At 25.9% G+C, this 17,048-nt stretch overlaps 5 protein-coding genes across 7 annotated transcripts in view; 3 read left to right on the forward strand and 2 right to left on the reverse strand.

The window, feature by feature from the left end:
* The first annotated feature begins 320 nt into the window (after positions 1-320).
* Positions 321-5,517, forward strand: Cortactin (cortactin). Its single transcript, XM_089229750.1, has 10 exons — positions 321-752; positions 823-942; positions 1,008-1,128; positions 1,247-1,412; positions 1,476-1,597; positions 1,656-1,770; positions 1,891-2,129; positions 3,671-4,370; positions 4,606-4,661; positions 5,337-5,517. The coding sequence occupies exons 1-10, from the start codon at positions 592-594 to the stop codon at positions 5,415-5,417; spliced, it is 1,881 nt and encodes a 626-aa protein (XP_089085876.1). The 5' UTR covers positions 321-591; the 3' UTR covers positions 5,418-5,517.
* A 557-nt stretch (positions 5,518-6,074) lies between these two features.
* On the forward strand, positions 6,075-7,099 carry LOC107168491 (uncharacterized). Its single transcript, XM_015517920.2, has 3 exons — positions 6,075-6,536; positions 6,623-6,732; positions 6,796-7,099. Exons 1-3 carry the CDS (start codon positions 6,516-6,518, stop codon positions 6,968-6,970), a joined length of 306 nt encoding a protein of 101 aa, XP_015373406.1. The 5' UTR covers positions 6,075-6,515; the 3' UTR covers positions 6,971-7,099.
* Positions 6,753-12,536, reverse strand: IleRS-m (Isoleucyl-tRNA synthetase, mitochondrial). The gene is made up of 17 exons (XM_015517919.2): positions 12,151-12,536; positions 11,964-12,086; positions 11,745-11,904; positions 11,507-11,658; positions 11,398-11,447; positions 11,017-11,333; positions 10,789-10,958; positions 10,468-10,704; positions 9,803-9,966; positions 9,618-9,741; positions 9,389-9,549; positions 9,198-9,332; positions 8,797-9,123; positions 8,584-8,726; positions 8,324-8,517; positions 7,046-7,278; positions 6,753-6,966 (listed from the first exon to the last, which is right to left on the reverse strand). Exons 1-16 carry the CDS (start codon positions 12,307-12,309, stop codon positions 7,066-7,068), a joined length of 2,829 nt encoding a protein of 942 aa, XP_015373405.2. The 5' UTR covers positions 12,310-12,536; the 3' UTR covers positions 6,753-6,966; positions 7,046-7,065.
* A 94-nt stretch (positions 12,537-12,630) lies between these two features.
* The window catches only part of LOC107168479 (putative ATP-dependent DNA helicase HFM1), a 38,499-nt gene continuing 34,081 nt past the window's right edge, over positions 12,631-17,048 (forward strand). Inside the window, exons 1-2 of the mRNA XM_089229744.1 lie at positions 12,631-12,665; positions 16,750-16,797. The gene's annotated coding sequence lies outside the window, so the exon portion shown is untranslated. The remainder of the gene's footprint in view (positions 12,666-16,749; positions 16,798-17,048) is intronic.
* Positions 15,074-16,989, reverse strand: LOC107168494 (uncharacterized). Of its 3 annotated transcripts, none has more exons than XM_015517924.2 (6): positions 16,730-16,989; positions 16,490-16,583; positions 16,238-16,421; positions 15,854-16,010; positions 15,455-15,609; positions 15,074-15,250 (listed from the first exon to the last, which is right to left on the reverse strand). In XM_015517924.2, the coding sequence occupies exons 1-6, from the start codon at positions 16,823-16,825 to the stop codon at positions 15,217-15,219; spliced, it is 720 nt and encodes a 239-aa protein (XP_015373410.1). In that variant the 5' UTR covers positions 16,826-16,989; the 3' UTR covers positions 15,074-15,216. The 3 variants fall into 3 exon arrangements, with proteins under 3 accessions (XP_015373410.1, XP_089085878.1, XP_015373409.1); XM_089229752.1 differs by having other exon boundaries at positions 16,238-16,412; positions 16,490-16,652; XM_015517923.2 differs by having other exon boundaries at positions 16,490-16,652.

Consider the following 17,048-nt stretch of genomic DNA (forward strand, 5'->3'; position numbering starts at 1 on the left):
AGTTAAATTGTTACAATAAAAATATATATCAAATAGTAATGTGCTGTTACTACTTATTAACAACCGGTTCGACCACAAATTGTTTTGTCATTTTCACAAAACCGTATATTGTCTCATGTCTGGCGTGCGCGGACGCTGTTCTGAGATTTCGAAATAATTGTTGTTGCAAAAAAGTCATTCTTTTTTTAGAAAAAAAAAAAAAAGATAATGAAGAATATTATTTCCATGATTTTTTTGTCATCTTCTTTTTATGGCGATATTGTTGATTAGATAACAGACGACTCTATCACAGACTCTTCTATCTTTATCTTAGTCCGTAGTGTATACAGTAATAGTTGTCGTGTACACTAGTTATTTGTTTATTCCGTGACACTAAATACACTTATCTGTGCACTAAACAGTAATAAACTATATTATAATAAATAATAATCACATTACTCACTATTCATATTATATATGTGGCTAAGTTTTCAAACTTCATGATCATTTGATTTTTCGTAAAGACGTTTTTAGTATAACATAATAGATTATAAATAAGCAATTTTGTATATGGATTTATAGAGTGGTCTAGGAGAGTTTTTGAAGAACATTATGTGGAAGTCGTCAGCTGGAGTTAACGTTGAGATACCAGTCGAGAACGCGGATGATGACTGGGAGACAGATCCAGATTTTGTGAATGACGTGAGCGAAGAAGAGCAGAGATGGGGCTCTCGCACAGTTCCTGGTTCTGGACGTGTATTAGATCATGTCGAGTTGGTTACTTTATTTGTTGTATATTATTGGAGTTTGTATTAATTTCACTTATTGTTATTATTTGTTTAGCATGAGTCAACTACGTGAAGAAGTGACTAAAGCTCATGAAGTTCTAAAGAAAAAAGAAATGGAAGAAGGGCCTCAAGCAGCATTTGGATATGGTGGTAAATTTGGTGTGCAATCTGACAGGTATGGTTATTTTAACAATAAATATGTTTTTATAATATAATATTATATATTTGTGTTTTCGTTAGAATGGATAAATCGGCTGTTGGTCACGACTATACTACACCTCACTTTAAGCACGCTTCACAGACTGACTATAGTTCAGGTTTTGGTGGTAAATATGGTGTTCAAACAGATCGAATTGATAAGGTATTGCCAGTTTTCATGTTTAAATAAATTAATTTGTTTTTAAAATATAATACAGTTATTATTATACGACACATGTCCTTAAAAATGGTTTTATTTACAATTTTATATAATATTTAAGAGTGCTGTGAGTTGGAGTCATAAAGAAAAAGTGGAAAAACATGGATCACAAAAAGATTATAGTGCTGGTTTTGGTGGAAAGTTTGGTGTACAAGCTGATCGACAGGATAAGAGTGCTGTTGGTTGGGACTATGTGGAAAAATTACAAAAGCATGAGTCACAAAAAGGTATGATTTTAAATTAATAGTTTTTAAATAACTAGTTTTTTATTACATTTTTATGGTCAATAGATTACGCTGTTGGTTTTGGTGGAAAATTTGGTGTACAGTCAGATCGTCAAGATAAGTCTGCTGTTGGGTGGGATAGTGTAGAAACTGTTGAAAAACATCAAAGTCAAGTTGACCATAGTAAAGTAAGTCATTTTTAATGAAATATTTAAATTTTAAATTATTAAATTATACAATTTATAGGGTTTTGGAGGAAAATTTGGTGTTCAAAATGATAGGATAGATAAATCCGCTCATAATTATAATGAAAGTTCTGGTCAGGTTGGGACAAATTATCAAAAACAGAAACCAGAGATCAGTATGTATTAAATTACATTTAAGTGCAATTTTCAAAATTCATCTTTTAAAACTTTTAAATTAAACATACTTCAAGCCATTTTCTTTTTGATCAGTAGTTAATAAAATTTTTTATTTTTAGCAAGTATTAAACCATCAAGTCTAAGAGCAAAATTTGAAAATATGGCTAAGCAAGAAGAAGAGGAAAATGAAAAAAGGCGTTTATTAGAACAAGAGAGAAGAAAACAAAGAGAAGTGCAAGAAAAAAAAGAAGCTCGCGAAAGAGAAGAAAAACGTTTAAAAGAATTACAAGAGAAAGAAGAACAGAAACAAAAGCTTCTTGATGGTCCAGAACAAGTTAAAAAAAACACTCCAATTACCGTAAGTGCTATAAATTACACTAAAATAATTTTTAAAAATGAACCAAAAAAAGTGATCATATTTTTCTCAAATATTCAATATCAGTATTTAAAATTAAGTGGAGTAATTAGTGATTCGCTAGTTCTTGAAAAATATCAGTCCCAAAACAAGGTTATATTATAAAAAAATACCATCTCCAATTAGTTTATTTTTATTGTAAATAAGAACATGATTTTTGTGTATTTAATGTAGTTTTCCGAAGTGGTTTGTGAGTAAATATTCTTGGTCAGAGGTTCCCAAACTGTAGTTCTTGATTATACTTTTGATGGGTTATATTAAGTTTAGTAATATTTATATATTATATGTCAATATAAAAAAGATAATATAATGTGTAAGTTTAAACAAATATGATTTAGTATTTTTCATGTAACTAAAGCTTACATCTATGATTAAATGTAATTATCTATGATTATCAAAATTGCATCTGCGACATGTTACCAGATTCTGCTGTTAGACAATAAGTTATCACTAAAATAGTGATAATTGACGAAAAAAAAATTTAGTCAGTAAGTCGTGTATTGCCAAAATTGGTCATACCGTAGAAAGTTTGAGTACCTCTATTCTAAGTATTCTAAAACTAAGTATTTTACTGTGACGTAATGAAGCCAGCAAAATGTTTAATCTCATGAGCTCTGTTTCAAATCCTTCTATAATATAAGGCTTTTTCTCCCCTATCCGATCTGACCGTCTTAGATAACATAAAATGTAACGATTGAAACTGTTAGGCAGAAATTTCACTTAATCAGTGATGTTCGCACTAATATACTAAAATAATATTTCCATCAAAATAACTATTTATAGATTTTAATAATAATAGTCAGAGAAAACAATAATCATTTTTCTTTTCGGAAAAAAATCCTTTTATCGGGACATTTTTGTTTTTAATTATTATTTACACATTACTGGACATTTTCTAATGGAAATTGCAGTTAAAAAGTTTTCCCAATTGAACCACAGTTGTTAGTTTTATAGATTATCAAGAGGTCAATCTTCAAATCACATTAAAAACAAGGTCAAGATTTTATTCTAATTAATTTTATTTACAATTATTTGTTTTTCCCCTTGATTATTATAAATCTTTAGGCTTACTTGTATGAATTTATAAATAATAATTACAATTTTACTTTTAATCTGTTTTCCAACTATTATTAATTTAAATGATAAATACTAAAATACTATAGGTATAACTATAAAATTATTACCTTGTGCAGTACAAATAAGTGTAAGTCTAAGATAACCCATAGGTCATAACTTGATGGAGTTGCTATTCTAACATTTTAAAATACCAAATTCTGTGATAGTGTTCTAATGTAATATACTTGATTAACAAAAAAACAGGAATGATTAAAATAATGGTTATCCACATATTTGATTTATCTTAATAAGTCATATTTTCAAAACATTTAATTGATTCTACACCTTGTTAAATAATTTATTATTATTATTGTTAATACAATTTTACTCAATAATTTTTTGATGAACTATAATCATTGATATTTTAGAAAATTGATTCTGATGAAGAAGATCTACCCATATCCAGTGAATCTATTCGTCCTCCTGTTGTAGTTGGCGCAACTATTCAACCATTTGTGAAAAATGACGAGATAGCATTAAAAAGAATCGCTGCAGATGAAGAAGAGCGTAAACAAAAAGAACAATCTAGAATTGAAAAAGAAAATATTTTACTAGAACAGAAGCAGAAGGAGGAAGAAAGAAGAAATGAAGAAATAAGGAGAGAATGTGAGAGGATAAAATTGGAAGAACAGAAAAAAATGAATGAAGAATTATTAAAAAAAGAGAACGAGAAGAAAAAAATGGAAGATTTAGCTAGAGCTGAACTAAAAAATAAAGAAGATGAAGAAAAAATAATAGAAGATAAGAAAAAATTAGAAGAAGCAACAAGAAAAAAATTAGAAGAAGAATCAATAAAGAGAAAACTAGAAGAAGAAATTACTAAGAAAAAACTAGAAGAAGAATCAGCAAGGAAAAAACTAGAAGAAGAGATGATTAAGAAGAAACTAGAAGAGACAACTAAGCTTAAATTGGAAGAAGAGGCCAAGAAAAAAGAAGAGCAAAATAGACTTGAAGAAGAAAGACAGTTAGAAGAACAAAAACTTCATGAGCAACTTAAGAATGGTGCAGTATCTGAAGAAGATCCTGAAGGTGGATATATAGCTGTGGCTTTATATGATTATCAAGCATGTAAGTGTAGATTTTGTTTTATAAAGTATACTTAAGAGGTTTTTTATTTATTTAGGTTTTCAATATGCGTATTATACATTTATTTTAATTAATAATATTTGTAACATGATAGCTTAAATAAATAATAAAACATTTCTCCTTTTATACTCATAAATAATTTATTAAAAGTATATCTTATTTTAACATAATTTATATTGAGTGATTAATATATGGATATAATTTATATATTTTATAGCGGCTGATGATGAAATAAGTTTTGATCCTGATGATATTGTGACAAACATTGAAATGGTAAAAACTTAAACGTATACTATATTATAATTTTTAACTTTATGAAAATATTGAATTTATAGGCGCGCACAGATCTGATTCGGGAGTATATATTATATTTTTGGGTCCTCAATTTATAAGTCAATTAACTAAACATAAAATATTATATTATGTAAATTACTTTAATTTTGTTAATATAAATTATAATATTTATATTACGCAATTTAACAATTGTTAATTTATGACATTATGATGACATATTTATGTGTATTACTTAAATTGCTACCCCATTAATAGCTGCATATAAATAAATATATTACAAACTTCTTTATTATTTTATAACTATTAATTTATCAATTATTTCCTCTTGATGTAGTATTATTTATATTTTGTTTTAATAATACAATTTTAGTATACAGATTTGTCAAATATTAATATATTTACAAAAATTACATTTTATTTAGTCACATTAGACAAAATATGGGCCTTGAATCTGGAACATACAGTTTTTCAAAATACAAAATGTCAGGAACTTGTGGGGGGGGGAGGTACCGGGGTGTGCACAACTATAATTGAATAACATTTAATTATATGTATTGCATACATAATCAATAAATTATTATTTTAGTTTAAGATGCATTTAAGACAGATGTTCAGTTAAATATTCTATAGTTATGTAATATTTTAATTTTTCAGATTGATAAAGGTTGGTGGAGAGGATTATGCAAAGGTCAATATGGTCTGTTTCCAGCCAATTATGTTGAAATAATTGAATAACGTTATGATGCCACTACTAATAGTATGAAGTGAATTAAGTGATTGAGCATGTTGTAATGTAAAGTTTAACTAATAAAACAAAATTATATGTATAATATAATAGGTATATAAAAATTAATTTTTCTACAACTATTGATAACATTTAAATTTAACATTTAATTTCAATAACTAGTATTTATTGCAAACAATTATTGTATTGCTTCCAAGATATTATTAATTTTATTAGTTTTGAGTTTGAATCATATAACAAAAAAAAACTCGATAAACACCAACAAATTCAAACTAAGTAAAAAAAAAAACAAATTAATAATAAATGTGTTCAACATTTTAAAATATAAAAAGTATTGCCTATTATAAAAATTATTCAGAAAACGATATGTATGTTTTTGTATTTTATTATACTTTATCTTATCTGCAGCTCAATGTACTAAAATTCATTTTTGAATTCTAATTCAATTTGTTTTCAATATTTATTTATCTAGTTAATTTTATCAATATTATTGTATTGTTTTATTTTATTTTAATCATATCAATCTATTATTAAATTTTGATACTTGTATTGTGATATTTTTGTTAAATAATCAAAATTTTACAATTTTTTATAATTTAAATTATTATTCAATAGTTAGAGAATAACAATAACTTATATTTAATGTAATATTAACTTAAAATAACCAAGTGTAAGGTCATAAGAAAAGTAGTAGAACAGGTTAATGTTAATAAAACTTTATACTACCTTATATGTGACATTATAATTTATATAATTTTATATCCGCTTACTTTTGCATTATACATTTTTCAAACATTTAAAAACTGTTTAATTCTGTCACATACAAATTGTCCAACGATAATAGATGTTCTGCGAACACTGCTAAATATATATATATATATTTGTATGTTTATAATATATGTATATTTAAGAATACATTAGTAAAACCAGTTTGACACCCCGAAACATAATTCATTGTTTAATCTTCAAGGCAATATCACATGGTATAAAAAAAAAAAATAGTAATAAGTAGTGAGGAATTTATTTTATACTGCAGTCTTCTAATGGTTGAATAGCTTATACAATCAGCTCCACATAATTCGATTCTAATGTCGATTACAATGAAATTCGTGAGTAATTTTTTTATACTTTTAGACTATAATATTTAATTGATAAAAATTAAATAAAATAAAATTTTATATGTTGTATCTCTTAGGTAATTTTGTTGGTAATTGGTTGTACTGTGCTTAATTTAATTGAATGCAACCCAGTTGAGATAGTGTCTCTAACAAATAAAAGAGATGACTCTGGTCAATTCCTATCACGGTAAAGTAATTCACATAATATACAATAATCAGGTTATTTTACTTTTAATCAAATATCTTACAGTTATAAGTTGGATGATGGTACAGGAGAAGAGAAAATGGGTAAACTACAGTCTAATAACAATGGAGAGGATGCTATTCTCGTTCAACGTGGTTCATATACTACAAATGTCGATGGACGACTTATTACATACAATTGGATAGCTGACACAAGAGGTTTCAGGATATCAAAAGCCTAAAATACAATAATTTCTATTTTTTTAAGTTTTCAATACAGTATTAATATTATTCGTATAATTGTATAATTAACTTACATTAAAATTATTAACTCCATCTATTTTGAATAAAAGATATTAACTATTTCTTCACATCGCTTACATAAATCATCTTCTTTTTCTGATGACCATCTACGACATCGTTTGCATAAAATTCCTTCTGTGCCCCTTGTTTTAATATCAATTGTATCATTAAGAATTAAATCAATTGAATTTACTTGAAATAATTCGATTAAGTCAGATTTTCTAGCATTGTTTTTAGGGTGTAAAATCTAAAATAAAATCACAAATCATAATAATATGTGTTGCACTTATGTCAAATATAAATAAATTATATATTCATTTTTATCACTTGTTTATCAACATATTTTTTCGCAATGTTATGAAACATTTTTATTTTGAGAATAATGCACAACACTTTAATACTAATTTTATAGAATAACTAAACATTTTTTAAACATCTTTATGGATAACTTTAATAATTGAATAAAAAAGTATAAGATAAAATTTAAATATAATTGGCCTTCATTTTAGTTTTTATAATCTTCAATGAAGAATTTATGTTAAATGCCATGTTATGAATACTTGATGACCATGAACTCTCAGGAATTCCATTAATAAACTAGTCGACTTCTAATAATATTAGATTTTGAAGTTTTTCTAACTAAAATTTAAAAAAAGTTAATAGTAGACTGATTTCTATGAAAGTTTGAAATTCAAATTATTAAATTAAGAAATTAGATATTCAAAGTTGAATGATGATTTATCTTCATTTTTTACTTTTCAAAAAGTAATAATCTCATGAACTTGAAACTTTTCGGCAGTATGAATATTATTTTATACTTTACACAATGCAATTTAAAATTATTTAGATTCATTTTATGCTATTTATTCCATGGACCTATTTACACCGATCTATGGAATGCTGCTATAGTATATAAAATTAATAAATATGTTTTATAAATGGTATAATATTAAAGTAATAAATTACTTCATACTATAAGACAAGTAATATTTTTGTGTAAGTTAGTTTAACTTATTGTATTACTTATAGAAAAATAAATTACTAGGTAAAAACAATATAAATTTAATAAAAATAGGCTGATAGATGGTATTTGGTCAGAATTGTTTTACATATACAATATAATATATGATTTATAATTTATGATTAAATTTAAATTTAATTAATCCATTACAATGATCTTCATGGAACATGATAAGGTACATTCAGTATATATAGTAGAGGTAGTTCCCCAATTTTTATTTTTTATAAGATTTTCAATAATTGTTATTTTATATATTTATAAATATTTTTACCTTTAATAAATTGAATGTCTTGTCAGGTAATGCAATAACTATTGATTGTTCAAGTGAATTTTTCCCTTGTAGCAAATTGGATACTTTATTTTTAATCATTAAAGCATTTTCCATAATTGATATTACTTGTTCTGAATCTGGAATAGCTACTTGATTAAGATTTATCATGGATGTTTTAAAAAATGTGGTGTTTCCTAAAATAGTTTAAATTTATAAAAATTAATATTTTTAAATAACCATGAAATAAGATTTGAAAGTACTTTTTAGTGGATAATAGGAAAATGCTTCTTCTGCTAAATGAGGTAAAATTGGTGCTATATGTTTGAGAAGAGTTTCTAATATGGCTTGTAATGTTGCTGTACACGCAAGTCGTTCATCTGATTCTATAGGATCACAATAGAGCCTAAATAATAGGTAGGTTTATGAGTACAGTTGAGATCATTTAAGATTTCAATTTTTTTTTATAATTATACCTATCTTTGATATGATGTACATATAGTCCAGAAACTTGATTTGTCACAAAGTGTAATAGTTTAGCACATACTTTATTATACTGAAATGTATTATAAAGCTTATTTGTTTCATCTTCAAATGATTTGAGTTCCAACATCATATATTTATCTAAATATCTAAGATGTTTAGTACCATGTATAAAATTATTATCTTTGATATTATTAAGTGATCCAAGTAAAAAACGGATAATAAGACGAAGTTTATCCACTGATTGTTTACTATCACTGAATGTTTCTTTTGTAACTGGAATATTAGTTTGGTGCGATCCATGTTTAGCAACCCACCATCTAATAATGTAGTACAGAAAAATAAAAAATAAATAATATATGAATAACTTAATCCATAGTATCATCTAGCCTACCTGAGTATGTCAATTCCATTAATTGATTTGTCATAATTTCCATTTACTATGTCTTGAGGATCAATTACATTCCCAATAGATTTAGACATTTTTCTACCATTTTTATCCACAACAAAACCATGTACGAACAAAGATCTAAAATTTTTGAATAAATATGAAATATTAAGCTGAAATTAAAAATGTTTCATTACTTAAATGGTGAAACATTTCTAAGGGCAATTGATGACATGAGAGATGCCTGAAACCAGCCTGTGCATTGATCCACACCTTCCATATACAAATCAGCAATTTTGTCATCACCTAATACACAGCTCCACGAAACTCCACTATCGAACCAAATATCTAGAATATCCTGTTAAGCAATTATAATAAAATATATAAATAATAATTAAAAAAGAAAATTAATACATCTGAACATACAAGTCCTTTTTTTAATTTTTCTGAACTGTGCGGCGTGTTTGAAACCAATTTCTGGACATCATGAATCCACCAAAAATCTTGCCCCGCTTTTTCTAATAATGTATAATATTGGTCTAACAATTTTCTGACAAAAGATGGTAAAATTTAAAGAATTAGATTAAAAATATAGAAATTTAAATATTTACTCATCTATTATTGTATTATCTAATTCATCGTATAATACAGGTATGGGTACACCCCATGAACGTTGTCTGGATATACACCAATATGGTCGTTTTTCAATTAGTGTTAAAAGAGCATTACGACTTCCACCAAGTTCAGGATAAATTTTTATGTCTTTCAAACATTCCTTACATTATGAAAAAATTTAAAATAAATTATTAAAATTTAGCTATACATTACCATACCATATATATTATAAAATAAATAAGCAATAATAACTTAACATGCGTTCATTTAAGATTTTTTTTATTTTAGAAATATTAGTGTGAAGGTTGAATAATAAAAACAAATTTAATTTTGTAACTAGTATTTTTGGATTTCAAATTTGAAATATTGACAAAAAAATATTACTTTTATATGTTAATTTATGAATTATTAAGATTTATATTTTTAGATGTTTTTAAACTTAAACCATATTTATTACTCAAAAAGTTTAATCTATGAATACTATTCTGGTCTTTGGGATATTGTTATATTATTCCAAAGAAAATTGTATTAAAAATTATTTTATTTTATTATATTACAAAACAAAACAAATCATATATATTTGTTGATAAAATATGTAGTACCTAGCAAATTCAATGAATACTTTATAGGTAATTTGTATTAGATAAATATAAGTATTTACAATTGATTGGTTTTTAATTGCTGCTGTATCCAAAAACCATTGTTTACTAGCACGAACAATCACAGGCAATTTGGTGCGCCAATCATAAGGATAACTATGTTCATAAATTTCTGTATGCAATATTTTATCATTCAACAATGAACACACAGTTTCATTTCCAATGTCTAAAACGGGTAATCCTCTAAGTTCTGACCATGTTTGTGGCATAAAAATACCATTCTCATCTACATGGCACTCCTAGAAAATTTAATCACAAATTATTCAGAATTTCATAGATAAAATAAATAAAATTTAAGTAATGAAATAATTTTGGATTCTCACAATGGGTACTTTATGTTTTAATGCAATTAAAAAATCTTCATGTCCATATGCTGGTGCAGTATGAACTAATCCTGTACCTTTGTCTATAGTCACATGGTCACCTTCCAAAAATTGTTTATCATTTTCACCATTTCTTAAACTTTTATATTTTAAACCACTGAGATGCTGACCTATAAAGCTATTCTATAAATGTTTATAAAAATGAATTAATAGCTAATAGGCCCATACCTTTAACTGTTGTAATGATTTCAATTGTTTTTTCTATTTTGGTGCTTAAATTGTCAACTAAATCAGTTGCAATCAAATATACACCAAGGGTATCTTGAATTTTTACAAAAGAGTATAATAAATTTGGTGAGTACACAACAGCAATATTTCCTGGTAATGTCCATGGTGTAGTAGTCCAAATAAGCGCATAAATTGGTTCACTGTTATAATTACTTAAATCTACTGAAAGAGTAGATGGACATAGTTTAAGTTTGACAGTGACTGATTTACTTTGGTGATTAGGGTTGTATTCCAGTTCTGCTTCAGCTAGTGCAGTTCTAAAAAATTTTAAGGTAAGATAAATATTGGTAAATGCCAAATAGTTAAATTGAAAAATATTACTTTGATGAAGGTGACCAGTAAACTGTTTTGAGATCTCTATAGATTAAACCCTATAAATAATAAATTAGCTTTTAAAAAAATGTTTAGGAGACTTCATATATAAATTTACTTTTTTATATAATTTAAAGAACTGCTGAATTTGGTTTTTGACATAATTTTTATCATAAGTAAAATAACAATTATTTTCCCAATCGGCAAGTATACCCCATGACTTAAAAACAGTTTTTTGTTTTTCTATTTCTTTTGAAGCATATTTTCTAGCTGAAAAAATATTTATGTGTTTACATTAGATTTTTCAAAATTTCAATTATTAACCAGACATTTTTTTAATGATTATAATTTCGTACCACTTTTCCGTACTTGCAATGGACCAAAATCCTTCCATTTGTTTCCATGAATCTTTTCAGCTTTTAATTCAATGGGTAAACCATGACAATCCCATCCTGGAATATAATTAATTTTTTTTCCATTTACAAGTTTGGAACGTATAGTAATATCTTTAAGTATCTGTGCAAAACAATAAATTAATTATTTTAGAAATCTAATACAGTTTAAAAAGTTACTACTTTGTTTATGGCATGGCCAATATGTGCTGAGCCATTAGCATATGGTGGTCCATCATGTAAAATATACTCTTCATTGTTAAGATGTTGTCTTTGCCAAGAATATAGTTCAGAAAATCCACATGTCTACAACAATGATAATTTTATACTTGTTAGGTACATACTAGAACATAACCTATCTATAATTTACCTTAAAAATATGATGATCTCTTTGAATAATTTGATCCGCATTCAACCTACTTTTAAATTTTGTGACTGGCAAGAATATAGTTTTCTTTAATCGTGTCGTATCATCAGAATAAAAACGTATAGCTTGAAACCGAGATACATATTTGGTTACAGTATACATGATAATATCTGCTGCCTGTTTTTTAATTTAAACTATTTAATTTTTCAACAATTAATGGAGATCGAACAATATTTTATATACATATTTATTATCTAGAGCTTAATAAAAGCCTTTAAAAGTTTAAAACTAATGAAATTGTTAATACTAAATAAAGAATGAATATCTGGAAATAAGTACTATTTTTTTTACAACATTTTTGGATTTAGCACTCTTTAGCGACCGCCGGCCAGCATGATAAGTGTTATCATAAGCACATGTTATTTTAATCATAATTCATGACTAATAGGCAATAGGTACTGCAATTTATAGTTTTCCACCACACTGCATTTTGCTGCACCAGAATACCACTGCAATAGGTACTGTATATTTTTAAATTCCATCGGCAAGTTAACTTTTTAATGTTTTACGTTTCACCTCAATGCACAACGCCAGTTTTTTGTACCTAGTTCAATTTTAAATGCACGAGCTCTAGGAGACAAACAAACAGAAATCCAATTTTATACACATTTCCCTGAATTTGTGTTATTTATTTATTAGAATTAAGCCTCGGCAACTATGGCCATTGGCAACAATGGGTGTTATTACTGTTATTTATTATATTGTTTTTTGTATTTTTGTTATACCTTATACGCCATTTCTAAGCAGTTATGCTTCCCAAAAAAAGATCGATCGGTAGTTGACAGTTATATTATATGCCTCAAGCACGAAAAATACGTTATATAATCGTAAATTTCGTTGCTCCAGTATATGACTAAACATTTTTAATGGTATATACTGTGTATTGTATGTTGTGTATATGGTATATATTTTATAGCTACAAAACCGGGTGTCTTATAAATTTATAATAACTTCGGGTAACAGAGATCAAACATTGATGACAGTCAGATGGAGTCTGGATCATCAAACCTGCTTTTACATTTCTTATACTATCATCAATCATCATTATGTTGTAGTGGCCATTAAAATATAGGCAATATAATATAATCTTTCCTTTCAGTATAATTCAATAATATTCACAATATTAGGTGAATAATATCATACCTTAACTGATATGCATTTTTTCACTTTGTCGATTTGCCTGCCTAAGTGACTAAGTTGAACGTTATTCGATCGTTATTTGAAGTAATTCACTAGCTAGACACTTTAACAAGGTTCTCGATTTTACACTTTTTAAATATGGAAAATCACTGAGTATGCAACGACACGTAGCATTCTGTCTCTCTCCGTCGAGGATAAAGCGGGTTTCTCAGTTTGGTATCTATTGTTTAACAAAGGTGACAACTGACTAGCAAGTTGCTATTTACTCTAACATGGGTTTCAAATTTACGCTTTTCTATTTTTATTAAAGCACAAGATTGGACCGTATCCAGCCCTCAGAGGTTTGAAAATACGCATACGGTCTGTATCAACTATAAATTCTATTCAATTACCGATTTCAACAGGTTATAAGACACTCAAACGTGACTCAAGCATTTTCGCTTTTTAAATGAGACCGATAAAGCGCGATATTAGTGATGGGAACAATCGAGAGAAAATAATCGAGTACTCGATTATTAGAAAATAATCGATTACTCGATTATTTGAAAAATAATCGATTTATTCAATTACTCGATTATTAGAAATAGAAAAATAATCGAATTGCTCGGTCAAAAGTAATCGAATGAAAAATTAGTAGTTATTAGTAATTACTATTTGTATAATAACTAGTTTATAGTTTGATTGCTAACAAATGATCGTCGAAATAGGCTGTCACCAAAAAATTTAAACTATATTATTTTTTTAAATAGTAATTTAAATCTTTTATAAATAGTAATATCTACTTACGTTGAATTTTGATTATCATTATTTGAATTTTATATGCTTGACGGTAAAGACTAAGCATTGTCAGATTTTTATTCACTTTATTTAATATTAAATGGTATTTACTATTTTTTATTGTTTTACCTTGAAGCATTTTTTTTATAATTTATAAATTATTATTATTCATCATATAAATACAGTTTTTTTAAATATAGTATTACAATTAATAATTATGTTACATATAATTATATTTGGTTAAACGTTAAATATTTAAAAACTGTTTAATATTATTAGTATTTTTAAACATAATATGTACAAACAAAATAAATTGTCAGTTGTTTTTCTTATAATATTATTTTATTTTGTTTCATTATAAAGATTTTATTATATTTAAAAATTCAAAAATAGTACGTATTTTAATTTTTAATGTTTATTTTCATATTTTTATTGGCTTTATTGATTAATGATTATTGTAATATTGTCTATTGACAATCGAGCACGGCTATCTAGTATCTAATACTTATAGGTAGTAAAGCTCTAGATTCATGTCTTATGAAGTAGACAGTAGTACTATAAAGTATAAAGTATTTTATTTTTATAGATCTTGAGTTAAGCTGCAGTATTATCGACCGTAAATTTGTAATATTATTTGAGTGATTCTTATCTATTGATTACGTCATGTTCTCGATTATTATATCTCGGCGACTAGCGACTAATAGTGACCATTCTCTCGATTAAAATAATCGAGTGAATTACTCGATTATTATAATATCTCGATTACTAATCTCTCGATTATCGAAATCATTCGATTATTCCCATCACTACGCGATATGTGATATATCATTAACCGTAGGGGCGTCATTTGGTTACGTAATTCTGTAATAGTACTATATGTACACATATCAATTATCATAATTAAAAAAATATTAAGGTAGGTATAGATAATCAATAATCATTAAAAAAATTGTTTTCAAATTATCTAATATTATGATGTCCATCAATTGTGTTAAGCTATACAAATATTACTTGTACATAATGGCAATAATGGTATACATAATATATGTTACATCTTACATCCATGGAAACACAATGTATTTATTATACAAATTATTCATTTCTAGATATTGGCCGAGCATTTTCCCTAAAAATTAACAAAAAATAATAATAATTCATTAAATTAACATGTTGAGGTAAATTTAGTAAGTAATATTTACACTTTAGAGTCTACAAGTAACTCATTATGTATTGCATAATAATTAACATTAAGTCAATACAAATAGCCATTAATTAAACTTTAAATTAATATATTATTTTTAAATTTTAAATTAATAATAAATATATTTACTCTGAACTGATAATATCCATGTAAGAAATAGTAGGATGAGATAATGAAGATAGAAATCTTCTGTGAGAATTTGAGTTTGTACTGACCAGGCTATTATTCAATCCAACACCAGAAATTGTCAACCTCTTATTTAATAAAGAATTTAATGAAGTTAGCTGTTAAAAAAAAGAATTAAATTATTTGAAAATATTAAATCTATTTGTTAGGTACTTTATAGTTTGTATATATATAATTATTCCAACATCAATTTATTACATTATAGCCATATATCTTTTAGCATATTTTAAAGTACTAAGGTAGAATTTTTTTTATTCAGTTAGTTAATTTAGCCAATTATAATATATTACTACTAAAATAAAATCATTTTATATCAGTCTATTTTATGTTTATAAAAATTACCTCTGCCTTTTGTTGAATATTTTCTTGTCTAAGTATATCAATCAGTTTATTGCTTTTATATAATTGTTCTTGCAAAAGTAAATTTGATTTATTTTCAATGTCTTTACTTATGAACTTGTTCCCTACAGCTATTAATTCAGGTAGTTCTTTTTTGTAGCTAGAAAAAGTAATTTATTATTAATTTAAAATATTTAGCCATTCAATTTACAAATGCTATTATCTGATACTAATATAGAACATAGTTATATATTCAAAATATTCAAGTTTATTTCACTTTTGAAATAGTAGTTAATTTATCTCATTTTTGACTGAATGTCACTGTTATAGTCATTAGTCATTTATGGTTTCCTGAATCCAATAAATTGATAAAAAATGATATATTACTTGTAATTTTTATCATTTTTAATGTCTTCAGTAGATTTCTGATGAATTTTAGCATTGTTTAATATATCACTTAGTTGTTTTTGATTATCACTTGCATTAGATTTTAAAATTTCAAACCGCAAACTTTCTAAATGCTTGCAACAATAGTTTCCACCATTCATTATAATCAATTCATCTAAAAGATCTTAACAATAATTTAAATATTAAATTAAACTTCATCAAAATATTTATTGCGAGTTGTTTTTACAATACCTCGATTCTTGGACCTTAATATTTCTAATTCTTTATGAAGTTCTTCTAACATTTGGTTGTGATTCATTTTTATTCGGTTGATATCTCTTTCATACTGAGCAACCAATATTAATGGATCAATTTTATTTAATAATTCTGTTTGTTCAATTGAAGTTTTAAGGTTCTTAAGTAATATAAAATATAAATTCCCATAATACAAATGCTTATTTTTTTTTTACAAATATTAATTTTTATATTTACCTTAATTGTTTTACTACTAGATGAACGAGGTGGCCTATTGATTGGTGGTAGTTCTTCTTTAAATCTTGGTAAGTAATTAGTTATTTTAAAGTCCATAATGTTTTAATAGATCTACATATTGTTAAGTTTACTAGTTTGGAGTGCAATAGATATAATTTATAGTACATTTAAAAACTAAAGAAGGGGTGATATGAGTTATTGATTAGTTTCTACCACTACTGAACTTTATTCCTAAGGTAACAAAATAACATGTGCAAGGGGTCAAGGTACCATCAAATAGTGATTTAAAGATTCATTATTCACATATATATAAATAAAT

The sequence above is a fragment of the Diuraphis noxia genome, unplaced genomic scaffold, assembly GCF_037042655.1.
Source record: "Diuraphis noxia isolate RWA-SAM2 unplaced genomic scaffold, SU_Dnox_SAM2 contig0005, whole genome shotgun sequence".
NCBI classification, from domain to species: domain Eukaryota; kingdom Metazoa; phylum Arthropoda; class Insecta; order Hemiptera; family Aphididae; genus Diuraphis; species Diuraphis noxia.